We start from the raw sequence: 20,968 nt of genomic DNA, 5'->3' as shown, positions 1-20,968 counted from the left end.
GGCCTAAGTGGGACTTCCCTCTGAGCCTCGGCTTCCTCCTCTGTCAAACCAGACGGTCGGGGCTCCTTGCCCCGCTTGCTGCAAGGTTCAGAAACCGGCCCTACCTGGACCCACGCGCCGCAGGCGCACAGAGGGCCCGCAGCGGGCACGCTTGTAGACGCCAGCTGTAGTTAGTAAGTCCCGCCTTCGTAACTCAACGGGGTGCGAAGTCCTCTGCCGCTGGCGCCGCGGGTCCGTGGCATCTGCGGGGCCCCCGCCCCCGCCCCTCGCGCGCGGCCGGAGCCACCCGGTGGGGTTTCGGCGCGCTGACGTGGGCGGATCAAAGCGGCTGCCCGCGCCTTATAAAGCAGTCTGGGCGGCCCGCGCGGGAGACCGTGCCGGGCGAGGAGGAGAGCTCCAGCGAGCGGGCGAGGCAGGCCCGGAGCAGCCTGAGTCCGCGCCAGAGTCCCCGCGGGACCCCAGCCAGCCGCCGCTCCTCCGGATCCCGGGCGTCCTTCCCCGGCCGCTTCGCGAAGAGGGCGCTGTCCCCGCCTGCCCAGCCGGAGGGCGCTCGGGTCCTCCGGGGGCCGCGCTCGCCTCTCCCTGGCCGGCCGGGCAGCAGGCACGCAGGGCGCGCCCGGCGAGCGCTCCAGAAGGTGAGCAGCGGCCGCGGGCAGCGGGCGGGCGCTCAGCCGGGACCTGCTAGGGAGGGGGGCGCCCCAGTCCGAGGGAGACGGCGTGACCCCGTTGGACACCCACTCCCAGTAAGCAAACTGAGTCGGGCTGCGTACCTCTGCTCCGCTGCGCTCCGAGGAGCCTCCCTTACGGGGCGCAGCCGCGGGGCTGGGGGCGCGGGCTTTACGCAGATGAGTGATGGAGGTGCCTGTGCAGTTTCTCGCCCGCCGCGAGGCTTCACGGCCCTCTTCCCCCGATTCGACGCCCTCCCTCCCAGTCGGCCCGCAGATGAGGTCATGCCCGAGCCATCCCGGGGGTGGGCGACTTGGATCTTGCGGCAGAGGGTGTGTGTGGCGGGGCCGGAGAGGGTGGCAAAAGGCAGGGAACTACGGCGGCTCCTAGCAGATTGCGGGGTGGGGGCGGACGCCTTCTCGGAGACCGGCTCCCAGGAGCGGCGGGGGACGGGGTTGAACCGACAGTTTGTTTACAGATCTGAGCTCCAGGCTGGGGGTTGGGGAGGAAGAGAGTCCTGTCCCCAGCCCGGAGGCACAGCTGAAGCCGCCCCGAGCATCTGGCTGAGCTCGCGCACCAGCCCCACACCTCCCACCTCCCGGCGCTCCCACCTCCGTGACCCTCACTGTGCCTAGGTGTTCAGGTCGGCCTCCAGAGGGGTAGTGGGAGGTGCCCGGAGTCCCCCCCACAAACCTGCCCTTCCCACTTCCAAATAACCCGTCTCGTGGGTAACCTGGCGCGTCGCCCGCAGCCGAGCAGACCCATCTCTCAGGACTCGCGGCGGGGTCAAAGCCAGGTTGCCGGCCCGACCTCGCTCCGCGTCGCAGGTAACCTTGAAGCGGTCGCTCGGCGTCACCCGCTCGCGGGGTCGGCTCTGCGAGCTGCGCAGCCGGAGGCTTCAGGCTGGGCCCGCGCCGACCTTCCGCGTGTCGTGGACACTCTGTTCCCGCGAGCCGTGCCCGCTGCCGGCCCAGCGCGGGCTCATCCGGGCAGGGGAGGCTCGGCGCGTCCCGGCCGGCTTGGCTGAGAGGGCCGGCCACCCCAGCATTGGGGTTTTCAGGGACATCCAGAGCCCAAGCCGGATAACCACCTGTTGGAGCGGGGCCGCGGCTCCTGCGCTCGCGGGTCACAGCCCGGGCGGCCCCTTCTCTCGCCCGCTACGAGCGGGTGGCTCGGACCTTATCCCCAGCGCGGGGAGGAAGGACCGCTTATCTCTCCAAAGACCGTGCGCTTTGACGCGGGCCCACTACGCCCCTGCCCCCGAGGGAGGCTCCGCGCTGGGCCTGAAGCGGGGGCTCGGGCAGCTCCCGGCTGGCCACGCCGCGTGGATGTCCTATAGAACCACCAGAACCGGGAGGGCACTTGCTCTACCCCTCATCCCATCCCCGGACGGGGACACCCGGGCCCGGGAAGAGGAGGGGACGTGCCCAGAGTCCCACCGCGGGGAGGCGGCTGCGGATCCCCCCTCGAACCCCGGCCTAGCGCCCCCTGGCGGGCCGGGGGCTCCGGGACGCGAGCGCGCCCTGACCCGCGGGGCGCAGGCTGAGGGTGACCCAGCGGCCCGCGCGGCTGTCCTGGACGCTCGGACACCGGACAGGAATAACCTGCCAGGACCCAGAGGCCCAGACCAGGCGCTGCCTTCCCCTGCGGCGTGCCGGGGCAGGGGCGGCGGCGGGGGAAGCCCAGGACCACCGGGGGCTGCTCGGACAGAGCCGGCAGTGGCTGGAGGCCTGGGTCCCAGCGCGCTGTGGGACCCGGGCGGCCCCTCCTCTCTCTGGGCCAGTTGGGCTGGACACGGATCCCCTGCTGTGAGTCCGCACTCTCTTCCCTCCGCGTGCAGCCCCTTCCCCCTCCCCAGCCAGGAATGCTGGGCGCCCTCGGAGTGGGGGGGGGGGGGGGAGGGAGAGCCCACACTTTGGGAGGGAGTGGGGGCGAAGACAGAGACTGGAGTTTGGATCCCCTCCCCTCCCCCATATCCAGCCGGTATTTTTCTCCTTCTCAAGAGTGTGGTAAACTTTCAGGGCCAGTAAGACAAAGGGTTTGGATACAGGCTGGGGGTGGGGTGGGGTGGGGAGCGTGCTCGGTTACGCCGAGAACCCCGCCGGGACCCCTAGCCTTGACTCTGCAAGTTTGTAGCCAGTGCCTCTGTGTTAGGCGCCTAGCGGGAAATTCTTCGAGGGAGTAAAAATGTATAATTCAGGATTTTCTCCCTGCCGTCCTCTGGAAGGCTTCGGAGAACAGTGGGGTTACAAATCTGTGCGTGTGCTCAAGGCACACCCGTACGCTCACACGCACACAGGTACGCGCCATCGCGGACACCCGGGCAGGGGGAGCTCGGGGACCGCACGCTGCGGGGTGGCTGGGAAGATGTCCGGGGATGCGCGGCCGAGCCCAGCCCCTCGTTTTTATAGAAGGAGAAACTGAGGCTGGGGGTGCCGGAGGGCTTGCCCAAGTTCACACAGCCGGAGGGGAACGCCCCCTTCCCGCTCAGGCGCCCCCACTAAGGCGGGCGCCTCTTTTTTCCGACTCCCCAAACCCTTTAGAAAGGAATCCCTTTGTCTCCTCCTCCCCAGGGGAGAGGGGCTGGGGCTGCGCGTCTCCGGGCGAACGCCAGGTGTTGGTGAATTGGGGAGAAGCTGGGAAGGGAGTTAATGAGGTGAGAATGAAGAGGGAAAAAAGAAGAAAAAGAAAAAAGCCAGAGAAAGCGCCTCTGCTGCCTGCGGGCGGGCGGGGGAACGGCTGCTCCGCGGCCCCAGGGCGCCGCCTGGCGGCCGGAGGCGGCACCGCGCCAGCCCCGCGAGCTTCCCGGCTCAGCAGAGGCAGGGCTGCCCCGCCTCCGCCCCCGCCGGGGCACACCCGACCCTCCACAGGGGGGCCGCCAGAGAGGAGCTAGGAGACTCGGGACCCCCGACAGCCCTCACGGCGCAAAGACCTCTGCCGTCCTATTTCTCACCCTCCCCTTCCCCAGCTGAGAAACCGAGGCCCCGCGCGAGCCCTCTTTCCTTGTCTTCTCGCGGTCACCGGACCCCCGCGTGGACGTGGGAGGAGAAAACGGGCATGGACCCACCGCTCACTGGCCGAACAACCCCATTTCATATCTCCGGGCCTCAGTTTTCTCATCTGTGTGATGGGTGCAGCGACAGTACCTATGTCACACGGGCACCCAGAGGAGCAAATGCCATAGTGTTAGGTGAACGTCTTTATAAAAGGTGAATTGTGTCCCCAGTTTACAGAGGGGGTAAACTGAGGCCCGGTGGGGAAGGAGAACTGCCAGGACCACAATAACTAAATTAATATTGCGGAGATGAGTGAGACCCCAGGACCGGGCCGGAATCGGCTCCTCCTCCGCCCCCGACCCCTGCGTCCTCTCCTTTCCGTCCCTCCAAGGTCTGGGGGTCCTTCTGGGCCTCTCCCTCTGCCCCGGTGTCTTTGCGCCGCTCTTGGGGCGTCTCTGGTCCCGGCGCCCCCTTCCCTTCCCTTCCCGGTCCCTGGCGGCGCGGCGCAGAGAGGCCGGCGGGGGCCGCGCTCGGTGGACACGCCCTCCGCCGCGCTCGGCGGCGCCTAATTCGAGCCAGACGCCGCCGCGTCCGGGCCGTGCGGGGCGGAAGGGCCCGACCCCTCCTTTGTAATTTGAATACAACGCCCCCTGCGGCGCCCTGCCCGGCCGCCTTAACACGCGCCCCGCTCTCCGACCGCAGGCGGCGTGCGCGCAGGACGCGCGGCGGGACAGCGGGCGGCGGCTGCTGCAGCGGGCGACCCGGCGCCGCCGCGCCACCATGAGGGCGCGGCCGCAACTCTGCGAGGCGCTGCTCTTCGCCCTGGCTCTCCAGACCGGCGTGTGCTACGGCATCAAATGGCTGTAAGTAGGGACCCCGCGTCCACCCGGAGGGGCCCCGTGCGCGCGGTTGGGGGCGGCCGGGGGCGTTAAGGGGCTTCCTGAATCCAGCGATCGCGCCCGAACCCCGGGAGCAGAAGTCGGCTTGGGGGTCGTGGGCGAGTCACTCTTCTTAAGCCTCCTTTTCCTCCTCTGTAAAATATTGCCTTACCTCCCGGAGGGTTTCGAGGCAGGAGCGAGACAGGGCGTGGAGGGCGGCGGAATGGCCCGGTCCTCCCCCGCTGAGGGTTGCGCAAGACGTCCAGAGGGACAGATGCAAGAGGACAGCGTGGTCAAGGGGCCAGATCTAGAGGGTCGGCTCCCTGCACAGGGCGCCGCTTAATATTTTGTTTCCTTGCTAGTCGCCTGACTCTAGCTGGAGGTCCTCCAACAGGCCTGACCCCTCCACCTGGGTGACCTTGGGGAAGTGTCATTCGGCCTCTGGGACCCTCAGTGTCCTCTGTCAAAGGAGGATAAGAGTCTCTTCTTCACTCGGATCAGATGAGAAGGGGCTCATGAAAGACCCTCCTAAACTGTCAGACGCTGTGCGCATGTGAAGGGGCTTTCTTTAGACAGAAGTTATTCGTGGAGGGGTAGGTGGTGGGAGTCAGAGGCGCCCCTCCCCGCCGCTGAAGGGAGTGCCTGCGCTGTGCAGGGCTGTGGCGGTGCGGACGGGGAGGGGAGTCAAACCCAGCCCCTTCCTGGAGGAACTGCCCGCGGGCTGGAAGAGATAAGCCCAGGCCGTAAATAACTCCCGGTGTCCTAGGAGAGAGGGGCGGTGCCTGAGGGCCCGGAGGAGGCGAGACCACCTGGTGGGGACACGCGCTTGGGCCCCTTGGTGATTTCCAGGGGCGGTGCCCCCAGGCGGCCCCTGGGGCATCTCGGGGAATTGGGCGGTGGGAGTGGTGGGCAGGAGGGCACTTTGGTGGAGAGACTCCCTGAGAGGTGGGCAAGTCCAGGACTGGACATGGTCTGCAGTGGGGGGCCGGGCAGAGCCTTGCAGATAAGACAGCAGGGGACAGACTGTGGGGGCTGGGGCCGGCAGTGAGGAAGGTGGGGGATTCGCTGGAAGACACCGCGATAGTGGCTGGGCCGCCAGCAAACAGTCTGGAGGTCACCAGCCCTGCCCCTCCTGGGGCTGAGTTATCGATTAATTGGTGATTCCAGAGGAGAGCCCCATCTTCTTGCCTCCCTTGTTTGTAAGGGGAAGCCCGGCCCTGGGGCACCAGCTCTCCTCAGCTGTTCCTGAGGAGTCTGGTGAGAAACCAGACACCTTCCTTCCACCGCTGGTCCCTGTCCCTGTCCCAGCTCAGGGGGGAACCTCTGATCGGGGAGTCCATGCCCTCTTCGCCCCCCCACTGCCATTTTGCAGATAAGGAAACTGAGGACCAGAGAGGGCAGGGGTTTGCTAAAGAGCGCCAGGAGCGTCAGAGCCGAGAACGGGGCTTGCTCCTAAGCGCTGGGGGGACACTGCTGACGTTCGAGCCCTACGGGGGGGAACGCTGAGGCTCTGAGAAGTGTGTGGCTTGCACAAGCCCCCAGCTGGCACGTGGCTGCGTAGGGCCTGGAACAGATGGCTCGCTCAGCCCAGCATGCGTGCCGTCCCCACTGCATGGCCCAGAAGAAGTGGGTACAGCTCAGTGTCTCCCTCACAGCAGCGCCTAGCCTCTTGGGAGAGACAGACCAGGAGAAAGTACGTAGTGGACTTTGGGCTGTGTCCTCGGAGAGGGAGCGTGGGAGCCCAGGGGAGGGGCAGTTAGTCCCACCTCTGGGAGGGGACCCTGGGCTGGGCTTTGAGGGATGGGTGGGATTTCAGTGGCCAAGGAGGAAATGCATGGCAGGAGGAACAGCAGGGCCGAAAGCATAGAGAGGAAAAGAGAAACCAGGGATTACAGGAGCCTTCTCGTAAATCCCCAGACACTGTTCCAAGAGCTATAGTCATTCCATTTGATAATTCCCCAAGGAAGCAGGTAATATTCTTATCACTACCATCTTACAAAGGAGGAAATGAAGGTACAGAGAGGTGAAGTAACTGGCTCAAGGTCACACAGCTAATTAATGGGGCAGAGCAGACGCCCAAGGAGCTGCTGGTGAGAGTGGCTGGGACAGGAGCAGCCTGGGTGGGGTGGAAGGGCCACTAGCCACGGTGTGCTGGGGAGGCTGGCCCACGGGGGCGTGCAGGCCGGGGATCAGGAGGCGGGAGGCAGCGGTGGGTGTGGGATCAGAACCCAGGCAGCTGGGCTCCATGAAGCCAGACTCCTTGATGGTGGTTAAACTCTTGCTGGAGCTGAAGATAAAGGGGGAAGCCAGAGAAGGAGTGGAGCTTAAGGATAACAACCATGTGTGCATGCGTGCGCGTGTGACTATGTGTCTGTGCTACGTGCCGGGCACTGTCCTAAGTGCTTTATGTCCTTGTTTCATTGAAATGTCCCGATCACCCTGTGAGGGGGTTCTGCTGCCGCCCCCATTAAACAGAAGAGGAAGGGGTCCTCTGACTAAGAGAGTGTCACAGTGAGTAGGCCACAGGCAGGATTTGGGGTCAGGCTGTGCGGCTCTGTGGCCTGTTGCTCACAGGGAGCCATGGGACTGTTGGCAACAGGGCACTCAGTGTACAGTGCGGATGGGAGGCTGGGGACTCATCCGGGAAGCTCAGCTGGCCTGGGTCGTCCCCTGGGGGTGAGGACGGGGAGCGCTGCCCTGGGCCTTGGAGAGTGAGCTGAAGACGAAAGGGGCATTTGACACAGAACTGAAACCAGATGTGGCCGAGAGACCCAGCATGCCACCTGTTGGGGACCTAGGGCACAGCTGGAGCTCCCTGGTGGGATAGGGGTGAGGGAGAGGGAGTCAGAGCCTGGCTGCCCGCGGAAGCTCCTGACCAGAAGTAGCCCAGGGGACCCCTCCCCTACCTCACCTCCCACCCAAGCCAGGTGCTGGGAGACGACCGTCAGACCGGAGAGTGTTGGGGACCCAGCTGGGCCACTCACCCCTTCTCTCGCTGCCTTGGGTCAGGGGAGGGCCCATAGAGGCCGCCCTAGCCTCTCCAGGCCTCCCAAGGAAGAACCCCAGGGCACTCCAGAAGGGACACGGCTGCTGCAGAGCAGGTAGAAGCAACACCAGAGGGAGCTGGGAGATCTGGGGCCCAGCCGGGTCACTGGCCTCGAGCCAGGTCACGGGCAGATCAACTGCGTCAGCCTCTCTGAGCCCCAGCCCCCTTGTCTCTAAAAGGGAAGGGAAAGACCCCTCGCCTGGGACCCAGCTGTGTCTCGGCAGGTCCTACCCTTCTCTGCGCCTCATTGTCTCCACCTGCACAATGGGATGGGGAAGCTGAGGCCCAGTGAGGGGCAGTGACTTGCCCAAGGTTGCGTCTTGGGTGAGCCACTGAGCTGGCACTTGATGCCAAGTCTCTGCCCCCGAGCCAGTCCCAGGAGAGCCCCTCGCTCCCAAGAGAGAGACCTCGGCCACCCGAGCGGAACCTTGGCACAGGCCTCGCCTGTGAACTCTCTGTTCCCTCCTGTCCTCTCTCCCACCCCCTCCCCCGTGTCCTCACCCCCAGATAAACCAAAGTGTTTTCAATTAGGGGTCTGCTCAGCGAGGCAAGCCCGGAGATGTCCAGACGGGTAACTCCCCCACCCCGCCCTAATCCTTGATTACCTCCCTGAGGGGGACTTAGTTAGAAACGGTCATTACCACTAATTACCAGATGACCGCATGGCCCTCCTCGGAGTGGAATCCACTGCCTCCCGCCTGCGCGGCCCGTGGCCGCCCCGCACGCCGCGGCTGGTGGCCCTCTGCCCGCCCGGCCTCCCCCGGCGCTCCCTGGGCCTCTCCCCACGGGGGGGCCTCCAGATTGCTTCCTGTTTGTCCTCCGCGGCCTGGACCATCGCAGCCTCCTCTGGGGGTGTCCTCACAGGGTTTCCCTCAGAGCACCTCCTTTCACCACTGGCTGGGGAGTTAGCTGATGCTTGGTGACATCAGCGATGGACACACGGAGCCCAGAGTGGCCCAGGGTCCCCAGCCAGTGCGACCCCAGGCACCAGGAGCACAGAGCAGCCCTCCCTGGGAGCCACAGCACCCAGCACTCAGGAATTTTCTAAACAGAGCTCCCCAGGAAGGGCTCAGCCACGTTGTCCCACTTCTTGGCTTGAGCAGGAGCCCAGGGAAGGGACTGAGACCTGAGTGTCTCATCCCGCAGGGTGGTGTCTGTGCTTCTCCTGGAATCCCTCAGCCGTGAAACAGAAGTCAGCTCAGAGGGCAAGGAGGACAGGTGGGGGAGGTGAGGGCTGGCGGGCTCAGGACTGGCTGAGTGTGGACGGCCCCAGCCCAGCAGAGAGGGGGCCCGGGTCCAGCGGAGGACAACTCAGGAGGCAACAGAGCACCTGGGCCCTGGAGCACCTCGGTGTCCTCCTCCGTGCAAAAGGGGATGGCCCCCTGGCCCAGGCCACCCCTCTGGGTGTCGTGAGAATCAGGGTGCTGTGCCCATGGGGGGGCCACACGTATGCAGTGTTTACTGTGTGGAGGAGGGTACAGGGGCTGACAGCCGAGGGGATGGCACCTGCTCCCTGTGTGACACCTCACCCCGCACAGGCTGCAGGAATTCAGGCAGCAGGGTCCCCAGGTGTCCCGACGTACTCGGGCCTGCGTGGCTCAGAAGGCCAGGAGGGACCAGACAGTTCAGTTTAGGTCAAGAAGCCATGCCTGAGGTCTGCTCTACGCCCCGCCCTGTGCCTGACGCTGGCGATCAGGGACACCAAACATCTCCCTGCTCGTGCTTTGGGGGTGGGGATGGGCAGGGGTCGCAGCGAGGGGAGACTGTCCAGGACTCGCTCCCACGATCTATTCAGACAGGCTGGGCTCTCTCACCCACGCACACCAGGCCGTGCCACGCCCTGGTCTGCTCCCCAGGCATCTGGGAAGACCTCTCTACTTGGAGCTGTCGGATGCAGGGGCACAGCTGAGAGGGAGCGACGGGAGGAAGTACCCTAACCTCTCAGTGCTTGATGTAGCGCAGAGGATCTCATTCAGCCCTGCAAGAGCCCTGGGGTCCTCATTTTGTAGTTGATGCTTAGAGAGGGGCAGCAGTTTGCCCAAGATTGCACAGCACACAGAGGGCAGAGCTTGGGCTAGAACCCAGGTCTTCTGACTCCCTCTGTTCACCCAGCAACAAGCAGGGGGATCCCAGTTATGAATGTTCCAAATACTTTACATACGTTATCTTACTGAAGACTTGGCGTCACTTTTTTTTTTTTTTTTTTTTTTTTGGTGAGGAAGACTGGCCCTGAGCTAACATCTGTTTGGCATCACCTTTTGAGGCAGAAATGATCATTTTGTTGTAACAAAAGAGGACTGTGAGGCCCAGAGACACTGGGTAACTTACCCAGGTCACATAGCTGGTGCCCAAAACCTGTGCCCTTCCCTGGGCCAGCCCATGAGCTGGAGCTGTTGATAGGTTTATGCAGCCATTAATGTTAAGGATCTTTGTCATGTTTGTTACCGAATGAGTCTGGGAAGAGCTGGTGCTGCATACGTAGTCCTTTCACCAGAAGACCGAGTTCATTTACTCACTTAGCTACAGGAGCAGAGGAAGGCATTCCTGGCGTCAGGAAAAGCTGGGCAAGGGCACAGCAGGAGGGCAGTCAGAGAAGCTGGGAGGGAGCCCGGTGTGGCCGGATCTGAGGACACGGGGAGGACAAGGACAAGAGGCTGGAGAAGGCAGGGAGCCGGGTTTTGAGGGGTCTTGAATGTCAGGTGGCAGCCCCTGACCGTGACGGAGTGGGGAAGGCCATCCCGGCAGTAGTCGCAGTGGCTTCCCTCACTGAGCGCTGACCACGGCCATCAGCCGGGCAGAGCCGTGTCGCGTCCCGTCTGAGTTAGTCCCCAGGGAACACCTGGGGGCTGCTGGGAGAGGAGAGGCTAAGCGACTTGCTCTGGGTCGCGAGGGGAGTGACAGAGCTGGAGCCCCTGCTGTTCCCTTGTCACCAGGCCCCGACCCCCGGGATCTCAGCCTCTCCAGGTCTAGGCGCAGACCTGGGCGAGGACTGCGTGGGTGCAGCGGGCGGGGCACACGGCGCTGGTGGCGGCACATGGGCCTCTGCCTAGTGCCAAGGCTGGCCAGCTCGGGGCAGGGCGGGTCTCTGTGGAGCCCTTGAAGGCGTGGGGTGTCTCTAGCCTGCACCTCAGAGAAGGCCGGGGGAGAAAGGCGGATCCAGCATGGACCCCTGGTCCTAGAGTCTTGGAATCCCAGAGCCAGGATTTGGGAAGCCCTTAGGTCCTGGGACATCACCAGGGTTCATGCAGCCTCCCTAGACCAGCGTTTCCCAAAGCCTGGGTGAGATCCGTGCTCCAAAAATGAAGGGCTTTGTGCCCAGCAGACTCCAGAGTTAAACAAAACCAAGGCTGTCGCTTTGCTGCAGGACTTCTCAGCGCCTTTAAAATGTAAATGTGCATCGTTACTTTCCCACAGGGGTTGTAATATATCATGTTCGTCAGATGTGCTTGACCAGGATCCCTTTTTCAGACTGTCTTGCTGGAACCCATTCTGGGAAACACAGTTTATAGGTACAGACACTGAGGCCCAGAGAGGGACAGTGATTTATGGAAGGTCATACAGCAAGTTAATCTCTAAATCAGATTTAACCCAAAACCGGGTGGCTCCTTAATCCTTTAATAGCAATCCCTTGCATGTATGTGGGACTTTATAGCCTAATAAATGAGTTTAATAATTAAGTAAAGCAATAATGGGAAGCTCCTGACTCGTGTGTGTAGCGGGTGCTCAGTGAATAGTAGCTATTATTATAATAATGATTAGAAGAACCTAGCACTTAGCACAGTGTCTGGCATGTGTGAGTGCTCAGAGCTGAATGAATGTTGAGTAACGGGTACTAATTCTCAGCTGTGTGAGAACTAAATCAGGTAATGGATGTGAGGGCTTTGTGAGCTGTACACCCGTTTATTGTTGGTATAACTGTCATAAAGCTTAGGCAGGAGTGAGGTCGGGAGTCTATGGTATGAATGCGGGCCAGAGGCCCAGAGAGGGACGGTGATGTGCCCAAGGTAACACAGGGTGGGAGGGGGAGCCGTTGCTCTGCTGGGACAGCCCTCTGCCTGCTGGTGTCCTGGCCCCTCCAGCTGAGGCTCCAGGCCGCCACGGAGAGGCTGGGCCCCGGGGCGCGAGGACTGGCCCCTCACGCCCCGTCTTTCCTCCGCTGTGGCCTCGGGCGCTGTGCAGGGCGCTGTCCAAGACGCCGGCGGCGCTGGCGCTGAACCAGACGCAGCACTGCAAGCAGCTGGAGGGCCTGGTGTCGGCGCAGGTGCAGCTGTGCCGCAGCAACCTGGAGCTCATGCGCACCGTGGTGCACGCCGCCCGCGAGGCCACCAAGGCCTGCCGCAGGGCCTTCTCCGACATGCGCTGGAACTGCTCCTCCATAGAGCTGGCCCCCAACTACCTGCTTGACCTGGAGAGAGGTAGGGAGCCAGCGGGGCCGCGGGGCCGCGTGCGGGCGCGGACGGCTGGATCCGGGCATAAATAGAGGTGTGCTTAGATAGGTGGTTGAGTTTGTGGGTGGATGGGTGTGTGACAGGCGGGTGAGTGAAGAGATGGTGATGGATGGAGACTCAGAAGGACGCGGGTGTGGGTGGACGGGTGGATGAATTAGGCGTAGGTGTGGGCAGTCAGGCACGAACTGATGAGTGAACAAACATACAGTGAATGAGTAACCGGTGCGGGGGGCCTGAGGGACAGGACACATGCACGTACAGTCTGAGCGTGAATGAAGGCATGGATGAGGTCAGGGAGGCCCTTGGGAGGGGGTGTGGAACCAGACTGCGGCAGCGTGCACTCTCGGGACAGGCAGCCGTGCCACAGGTAATTCTAGACCCAGCTGACTGAAGTTGCCATGAGACGCACCAAGGGATGTGGGGGCTGGAGAACATCTGTGGGGGAGACTTCCTGGAGGCGGTGGCTTCTGGGGTGGCTTTGGGGGTCCCCTGTACGATAGAGAGACTGTCGATGGGCAGGAAGGGCCCACTAGACCTGACCTCTCCCCTGCACGGCACCGGCTAATGTCTGTGCAGCACTTGACCATGCTGCTTTCCTTCCCGGGTTATCTGACCACAGAGCACGCCTGCGAGGTAGGTATGGTCCTCCCCGTTCTGCAGTTAAGGAAACTGAGGCTTGAGAACGGGAGGTGACTTGCTTGGACCCAAGGGCTGGACACCCCACAGCCGGGGCACGTGGGGCTCTGCGGGGATTTCCCGAGGCTGCTGCAACGAAGTACCGTGAGCCGGGGCCTCAAACGACAAAAGTGGCTTGTCTCACCGTTCCAGGGGCTGGAAGTCGAAATCAAGGGGTCAGCGGGGCCTGCTCCCTCCATGTGTCTCTGTATCCAGAATCCCCTTTTCCTGTAAGGACACCAGTCGTGGGATTAGGGCCCACCCGGGTGCAGTATGGCTCATCTTAGCTCAGTTACACTTGCAAAGACCCTATTTCTCAATGAGGTCACATTCACAGGTCCCAGGGGTCAGGACTTGACTGTATCTTTTTGGGGGATGCATTTCAAGCCACAGCAGGCTCTTGGCACGCTGGTCTTGCCCATCAGGTCGTGAGTTCTTGCCCAGCTCAGAGCCTGGGCCTTCAATGCTCTAAAGCAGCCCTCACACTGCTCGGAGGGCCGGCAGGTGGAGGGGTGGGGACTGTGAGTGTGCATGAGGGAGGGTGTGCCTGTGGCTGTGCGAGTGTGTGTGCAAGTCAGCTGGTGTATTCGTGGGAGGACGAGGGGCACAGATTCATGGCCCTCTCGTGCTGTCGTCCGCCTGCACCTCCCTGGCTGCAGCCCGTTCTGCCTGACCTCATGGGTGGGTGGGGGCCCAGGAGGAGGCCCTCAGGCTGGGGTGGGGTCCTATCCCTGGGTCACCCAGCCAGCTGACCCTGCACCTCCCCACCCCACAGGGACTCGGGAGTCCGCCTTCGTGTATGCGCTGTCTGCGGCTGCCATCAGCCACGCCATCGCCCGGGCCTGCACCACCGGCGACCTGCCCGGCTGCTCCTGCGGCCCCGTCCCAGGTGAGCCACCCGGGCCCGGGAACCGCTGGGGAGGATGTGCGGACAACCTCAGCTACGGGCTCCTCATGGGGGCCAAGTTTTCCGATGCTCCTATGAAGGTGAAAAAAACAGGATCCCAAGCCAATAAACTGATGCGTCTACACAACAGTGAAGTGGGGAGACAGGTAACCACCCCCCCCGAGATGGTTGTGCTTGTGCCCATTGGCAGAAAAGGGCCACCTGGCGTGCCCTGGTGGAGGGGGTGGTGGGGGGACGGGCCCTGACCCACCCACACCGATGTGCTCCCGGCTTCCCCAGCTCTTCCCTGTCCAGCTTCTTGGGGCCTGCCTGGCTGTCCTCCTCCAGGGGGTCCACCGGGATTTGGGTTGCAGAACGTTGACTGAGCAGAAGGAGGACTGAGCTAGGAGTCAGGAGCTCCGAGTCCTACCTTGGCTCTGGCACTCAACTTGCTGTGTGACACTGGGCAAGTCACTACCTCTCTGGCCTCATTTGTTCCATCTATAGAATGGGGTGGCTCAGTGCTCTCTAGTGCCCGTCGGCCGTGTTCCTCCGGCTCCTCCTCTGGGGCTCCGGGCCGAGGCTGAGTCAGGTGGAGGCATGGACAGGGCTGTGGGCAGCAGCCCAGCCTAAGGAGCCGTCTCCCTCGCTCTAACAGGGACCCTCTCCCAGGCCCAAAACCCACCCCACCCTCCAAAACACAGCTTCCCCTTGACCTCTGCGCTTAGCGATGTTTCATTAATTCTTCACCTCATTCCACAGGAGGTTGGGTGAGCGGATGCGTGAGTGAATGAATGGACTGTTTTATTTTTTGAAAATTAAAAAAACCCAACTTTATACCGATCTGTGTGCCAGACACTGTGGTGGGTGCTTGGTTGGTCTCCTCTCCTGTGGTCCACAGAACAACCCTGGAGGAGGCAGTTTTCCCTCCTTGCAGGTGGGGAATGGGGTCGCAGCATCTCTCGACCTCCACCCCACAGCCCCGTTAGGCCCGTTAGAGCCACCAAGGGAGACAGAAAGAGCTTGGGTGGCTCGGCCAAGGACATGCGGCATGATGGAGCCCAGGGCCATGGGACTCTGTGTCCTCGCCTGGTCTCCCTTGTGTAAGGATTCTAGGATGTGCTGGCCATCTTTGGACAGTTGGGGAAACTGAGGCCAATTCACCCCGTGCCTCTGTAGCCGAGCCTGGCCAGGGACCCAGGACTCCTGCCTCCCAATGCTGCCGGCCTGCCCCCCATCCTTGAAATGCAGCAGGAGCCCTTCCCATCCCCCCAAGCACCCAGCCCACTCCCCTGCACGGCCAGGCGTGGGTCTCCAGCGCAACAGCCAGCGCCTCCCACAGTGCAGTCCACAGGGTCCTCAGCCTCGGGGGCACACTGGGCTGTCCCTGGGCCCTGCTGCCACGGACCTGGCCTCCCTGGGGCCGTCTGCAGACCACGCCATCCCCTTCCCCAGCCGCAGGCCTCTGAGGGTGAATGTCATCATCACAGCTACAATGTGTCAGAGCTGACACACCTGGGCCTCAGGGAGCTCTGGGCCCTCCCTCCGAGTGTGCCTCTCCTTGCCACTCAAAATGCCCCTGGGAGGCGGAACGGGCCCTGCGGGGGCTGCACTTCATTCCTGTGCTCCCCACAGGCCTTGCTGAGCCAATTCCACACTTTAGACCCAGACGGACTCCCTCACCCCCCACTTCCTGGCACTGGGGGAGGGAGGAGCCCTGGGCCCTTGACCAGCTCCCTGACTGATCACCGAGGGATTTGAGGCAAGTCCCTGCCTCTCTGTGCCTCGGTTTTCCCATCTTTCTGATGCAGGGGGGTAGGCCCAGGAGATCCATTAATACTTGCAGCTGTTGGCAGGAGGCAGGCAGGAGGGCTGGCCCAGGTGGAGGGCTCTGAATCCTGTGTGCAAAGAAGCGGGGATTAAAACGCAGAACTGAAAGACCCCTGGGTACCCATGGGGAAACTGAGGCCCAGGGAAGTTGGTGGGAAGAATCTCTTCCGAAGCCAGGATTAGAGTCTCCCCAAGCGCCGGAGCCCAAGCTTCCCCTCCACCAGAATTATTACTTAGACTGATGTTTCAAGACCTGTGTTGGCTTAACTTTGATAGTCCACAAAACCCTTCCCCACACGTCCTCTCACTGAATCCTTACAACAGCTCTGCGAGGTGGCACTTACTGCCGCTCTGGAGGGCAGACAGAGGTGCTGAGAGGTGAAGTGGCTTGCTCAGGGTCACCAGGCAGTGGTGGGAAAGGCCAGCCAGGCCAGGGACCAGCCCCCGTGCAGTCTCCTCCTGCCCCTTCCCCGGCCCCCCCATTCCTCCCTCCCTCCCTTCTCCTCTTTTTTCCCTCTTTTTCCAGCAAGCATTTTGTGAGCCCCGTTTTTGTGTGAGAGAAAAAGGATGGAACAATTAAAAGCCATGGCTTTTGGCATCACCCTTGGACCTGGGCTCAAAGCCCAGCTCCAAGATTTTCTAGCTGTGCAGCCTTGGGCATGAGACAGCCTCTCTGAGCCTTCATTTCCTCTTCTTGCAGTGGGGGAAGTAATGATACCCCGTGTGGGGATGTCTCGATGATTAAGCCATATGTGTTAGAGCACTTGGTATACAGTAGGTGTATAAGCGGCATCCTTTACCCCTACAAATGTCACTCTCTTCCTGCCCCTCCCAGCTGCCCCCCAGGTCGGAGGAGGAGCTGAGGACCTACAACGCCCACCCAGCTTTAGAGTAAAAAGCCCCATCACTTGAGGCCCGGGCAGACAATGACTCCCCAAGAGCACCCGGCCCGCAGGGGGTGGGGGCAGGGAGCAGGGCAGGCTGGGGAGGGGGCGCTGGCCGCCCAGCCCGACGCCCTCCCTGTCTGCAGGCTCTGCGCGCCTCTCTGGAAATGAAGTGTAAGTGCCACGGGGTATCCGGCTCCTGCTCCATCCGCACCTGCTGGAAGGGGCTGCAGGAGCTACGGGATGTGGCCGCAGACCTCAAGACCCGCTACCTGTCGGCCACCAAGGTCGTGCACCGACCCATGGGCACCCGCAAGCACCTGGTGCCCAAGGACCTGGATATCCGGCCCGTGAAGGACTCGGAGCTGGTCTATCTGCAGAGCTCCCCTGACTTCTGCATGAAGAACGAGAAGGTGGGCTCCCACGGGACACAGGACAGGTAAGGGCCGGCCGCCCCCCAGGCCCCCGACAGGAAGGGGTCAGCTATTCTGCGTGTGCCCCACCCCAGCTCAGGGCCAGGTGCACAGTCAGGCCTCTGTGGGCATCTGGGGAATGGAGTCCCTGCCCAGTGGAGGGAGGCGGCCCCAGGAATGCCAAATGGAGGTGCCAGGGTCCCAGGGTCCCCCGCAGAGCTTCTGGGAGTGGCTGTTGGACACTTCGCCCAGGCAGGCGTCCCTCGGGGGTAGAGGCTGGTGGGAGGCCCCGCCCCACCTTCTTCCTAGTGGGGAGACAGATGGGAAGAGGCAGTGGCTATACTGGGAGACGGGGGTTAGGAGCGAGGCTGCCCGACGTAAACTAGATCCTCGGTAAATGTCTGTCAAATGAATTAGTGAAGGATAAGTGTCACAATCTGCTCATTGGACAAATGAGGAAGTGAGACACGAGGGGCGGTGGGGGCAGTGGCCAGCCTACCGCCACCCGGGAAGTCTGCACAGGGTGGAGGCAGAACCAGGGCAGCTGCCATCCAGAGGGGCAGCAGGAGAGCGAGGTCTGCCTGCATTCGTAGGGGAAGTGTTCCCATGTCCCCAGACATGCGTACACCCACCGGGCCCCAGCGCTCTCCCCCTGGTCCCCAGTTTCAGAGCCAGGGCTGGGGTCCCTACCTCTGGCCCCATCACTGCTGCTGCAGTCGGCTCAGGACAGGAGAGGGAGTGAGCCAGTGGTGACTGCAGACCTACTGTGTGCTGGGCAGGGCTGGTGAGGATGCAGGGGAGCAGCATTTCCCAGAGGTGGTTCTGTAAGGAGTCAGTCCTGCGATGCTCTGTCAGAACCAGTTCTGCAATCAGATACGTTTGGGAAATTCTCTTTGGCGATCCGCGAGGCACAAGAGCACATGACGGCTGGGAGGAATGCGCAGGAAAGGGGCTGTGGCAGGCGGCGTTTCCCAGAGGTGTTGGGCTGTGGAACTCTTCTATTAAGGAGCCCCTAATGGCATTCCACAAAACTCGCGTTCTGCGGGGTTAAAAGAATATTGAACCAGAGCGAGGGTGTCTGAGAACGTGTCTGGCACATAGTTGGTGCCTGGCCAGCCTTTGCTTCCTCCGCAGCCCACGTTCCTGTCTCCAGGAGAGGGGGGCTGCTGTGGGGGCCCCGTCCTCACAGGCCAGGGCAGCAGGCTCTGTGAAGACGCCCCAGCTCCCATCTGGAGGCCACATTGAGGGGGTCGGGTGGAGTGAAGATGGAACCAGGTCGGGCCAGGGAGACGGGAAGGAGGGAGAGGCTGGGCTGAGGCAGCCAGGGGGCTGTGAGGAGGGTGGGGAAGCCTGTCGAGGACCCCAGATCTCCCTGGATCTGTGGGGGGCTGTGTGTGTGTCAGGGAAGGACGGTCCCCGCTGACGTCACAGCTCCCTGGCTCTGGGACCTGGAGCAGAGCCCTTGCTTCCCTGGGGCTCAGTCCCATCCTCATGCAGTGGTGATGGTACCACACACCTTGGAGGGGGATGGGAGGTTGGAGGCCAGGTTTTCAGACATCGTGTGTCAGGGATCCAGAATAAAAATGGAACTGGCCTCCTTCCCACCACCGTTTCCTGGAGGAATGTCCAGAGACCTTCAGGATAAGGCTGAGGGGGACTCATGGTGTAGAGTGACTAAACAAAGCCCAGAAAGGGTAAGTGACTTGCCTTCAGTCACACAGCCAGTAGGCAGCAGAGCTGGGGTTTGAACCCAGGTCTGTGTGGCTCTGGGGATGTGTTCTTCCTGCTGTTTCCTCCTGCCCGGAGCTGCTCGCAGCCTCCACGTGCAGGTCCTGTCACCTCCCGGCTCTCCCTCCAGGTGCTCCCCTCCTTCCGGCCCCACGGCCCTTCCCAGCTCAGCCCTCGGCCTCTCTTACTCGGCGGCTGTCCAGCCTCCTCCTGGCCTCCGTGCCTCCAGCCCTACCATCCGTCTGTTCTCTCACCGCTGTTCTGTTAGGTCAGGGCAGGCTGTCTTTTCTCTGCCCCCAGTGCCCTTTCCCCTCCTCTGCATCTTAGATTCCTGCTTGTCTTCCTGAAATGGCCCGCATGGCCCCTCCTCCTCCAGGAAGCCTTCCGAAACGCTCACAGGAGTTCTCACCCCGTGGGACCTTGTACAGGCCTCCACTCCATTCTGTGCCTTAGTCTCCCCATCAGGAAATAGGAGTGTTGGATTTGGTCATCTCTAGGGCTCGCCCGTGTCGGACATCCTGGGATTCCTCGGCCACATGGCTGTGGGGACCGAGCTGCATCCCATGACAACATCCCTGTCTAGCCAGAGCCCAGCCAGAGGAGCTGCCAGCCTGCACAGATGTGTCCTTTCTAGACAGTAGAACCAGTGGCAGCAGTAGGATATCTGGGTCTTATAGGGACCTCTGTGTCGTCTTCTCCCACAGGAGTGATGCAGGAGGAAAGGCAGCCCCAGGCGGCCTGGGTTCTCTTCCCTTTAAGGGAGGCCGAGCTCGCACTGGACTTGGTCTCTGGGCCCTGAGCTTAAGCGCTGCTTGTCCACAGGCTCCCGTGAGACCCTGAGCAGACCTCTGCCCTTCCCTGAGCCCGCTTCCATCTGTAAAATGGGCGTAATCATTTCACCGAGGGCCCTGCCCACCTCAGATAAGATAAAATCCTGGAGGGAGGCGCCTGGCCTGTGGGGGCAGATGGGTGACCCTCTGTCGTCGCACTGGGTGCCGGCCGCTCGCTCTGCCTCACAGGCAACGCCATCTGTCCATTTTGGAATTCACCCTGGGATTCTGAAAGTAAAAACCGCCTTTACATTTGTTACAATATAACTGGGGTTAGATATGAAGATGGGACTATAAGAGTGGTTTGAGGCTCCGTGGAGTATTTACAAGTAGAAGAAATAGAACAAAAGACCTCTTCAAGAAAACAGAACACCCCATCATTTTGACACATGCCTATGAGAAATACCAGGATGAGAGAGGTTCCCTCCGGGCAGTAGGGTATTTAAAATTCCCCAAAGACCAGACGCCTCCCGAGGGGGCTGAGTGCAGCCATGGGGGAGGGTGGGGAGCTGCCGGGCTGGGCAGGGGCTGGGGTGGCCCAGTGCTCACTGACCTCCCCCCCAACCCCTGCAGGCAATGCAACAAGACGTCCCACGGCAGTGACAGCTGCGACCTCATGTGCTGTGGCCGTGGCTACAACCCCTACACGGACCGTGTGGTCGAGCGGTGCCACTGCAAGTACCACTGGTGCTGCTACGTCACCTGTCGCCGGTGTGAGCGCACCGTGGAGCGCTACGTGTGCAAGTGAGGCCGCTGCCCCAGGCTCCAGCGGGGCCTAGAGACGCCCGCCCGTGGGGCTTTGCTTGTGAATTCCAGATGCCGGGTGCGGGAGGTGCCGTGTGGCTTGCCTCCACTTGGAAGCCACCAGGAAGAGAGGCCTGGCCACCCTGGAAGGAGGGCCGAGACATCAAAGGACACCGACAAGATTAAAAATAACCTGGCAGCCTGAGGCCCTGCAGGGCCCATTTGCAGCCTCCAGGCTGGTCTACGGAGCCGAGGACATGGGTTTGGCAAAACTAGTATGGACCCGACCTTTCACGGCCAGAGACACCAGCCCCTGGGGAAAGGGGTCTGCCTGCTCTCCTCGGAACGGCCCTCGAGACCCCAGCCCACCCCAGGCTCCGAGCCTGCGGGACCCACCATGTGGAACCACTAGCTTGGGTTGTAAATGGTTTTTTGTTTTGTTTTTTTCTTTCTCTGGGATGTGGGAGCTACAGAAATATTTATAAAACATAGCTTTGTCTTTGGGGTGGCTCGCCTCAATTCCTCTTTATATATTTTATATATATAAATATATATATATAATGATCTATATTTTAAACAAGCTTTTTAAAAACAGCTGTATGAAATAAATGCTGAGCGAAGCACGGCCCGCCCCTGCAGTTTCTGCCCTCCTCGAGTGAACTCGGAAGACCCCGGGGCTGGGTTCCGGGGCAGGCAGCTTACCATTGATGTCCCTGGCCCCCCGCTTCCCCGCCTGACTCTGGCCCCGGTCTCCCTGTAAGACCTCTTGGTCAAGGGCGAGGACAGACGTCTTGAAACATAAACCCAGCTGGCAGATTCTTTGTTCCTCGGGGACACACATGCAGGCGCGCATAGCCCAGCGGTGTCGTCAGACCCCCTAAGCCAGCTCCGAGAGGAAACCTGGCCCGGGAGCTGGGGACGAGGACCTCAGGGAGGAGGTGGCA

The 20,968-nt window shown here is 61.9% G+C and overlaps 1 protein-coding gene across 3 annotated transcripts; it reads left to right on the top strand.

Moving 5' to 3' along the window:
* The first annotated feature begins 500 nt into the window (after window positions 1–500).
* On the top strand, window positions 501–20,645 carry WNT11 (Wnt family member 11). 3 transcript variants are annotated; one of them, XM_046638373.1, is made up of 7 exons: window positions 501–635; window positions 1,145–1,309; window positions 4,365–4,525; window positions 11,766–12,001; window positions 13,485–13,762; window positions 16,456–16,748; window positions 19,854–20,645. In XM_046638373.1, the coding sequence occupies exons 3-7, from the start codon at window positions 4,443–4,445 to the stop codon at window positions 20,026–20,028; spliced, it is 1,065 nt and encodes a 354-aa protein (XP_046494329.1). In that variant the 5' UTR covers window positions 501–635; window positions 1,145–1,309; window positions 4,365–4,442; the 3' UTR covers window positions 20,029–20,645. The 3 variants fall into 3 exon arrangements, with proteins under 3 accessions (XP_046494329.1, XP_046494328.1, XP_046494327.1); XM_046638372.1 differs by lacking the exon at window positions 1,145–1,309 and having other exon boundaries at window positions 504–635; XM_046638371.1 differs by lacking the exons at window positions 501–635; window positions 1,145–1,309 and adding an exon at window positions 1,676–2,474.
* Window positions 20,646–20,968: the final 323 nt, after the last annotated feature.

Source organism: Equus quagga, chromosome 14, assembly GCF_021613505.1.
Source record: "Equus quagga isolate Etosha38 chromosome 14, UCLA_HA_Equagga_1.0, whole genome shotgun sequence".
Lineage (NCBI taxonomy): Eukaryota > Metazoa > Chordata > Mammalia > Perissodactyla > Equidae > Equus > Equus quagga.
Note: the sequence above shows the minus strand (reverse complement) of the source record. Positions and strands in the feature narration are given on the sequence as shown.

Excerpts from the sequence above, each read along its gene's own strand:
- WNT11 (XM_046638371.1), top strand. The coding sequence starts at position 1,995 with ATGTCCTATAGAACCACCAGAACCGGGAGGGCACTTGCTCTACCCCTC. Across the intron at positions 4,526-11,765 it reads TGCTACGGCATCAAATGGCT|GGCGCTGTCCAAGACGCCGG; the intron begins GTAAGTAGGGAC and ends GGCGCTGTGCAG. Across the intron at positions 13,763-16,455 it reads ACAGTGAAGTGGGGAGACAG|GCTCTGCGCGCCTCTCTGGA; the intron begins GTAACCACCCCC and ends CCCTGTCTGCAG.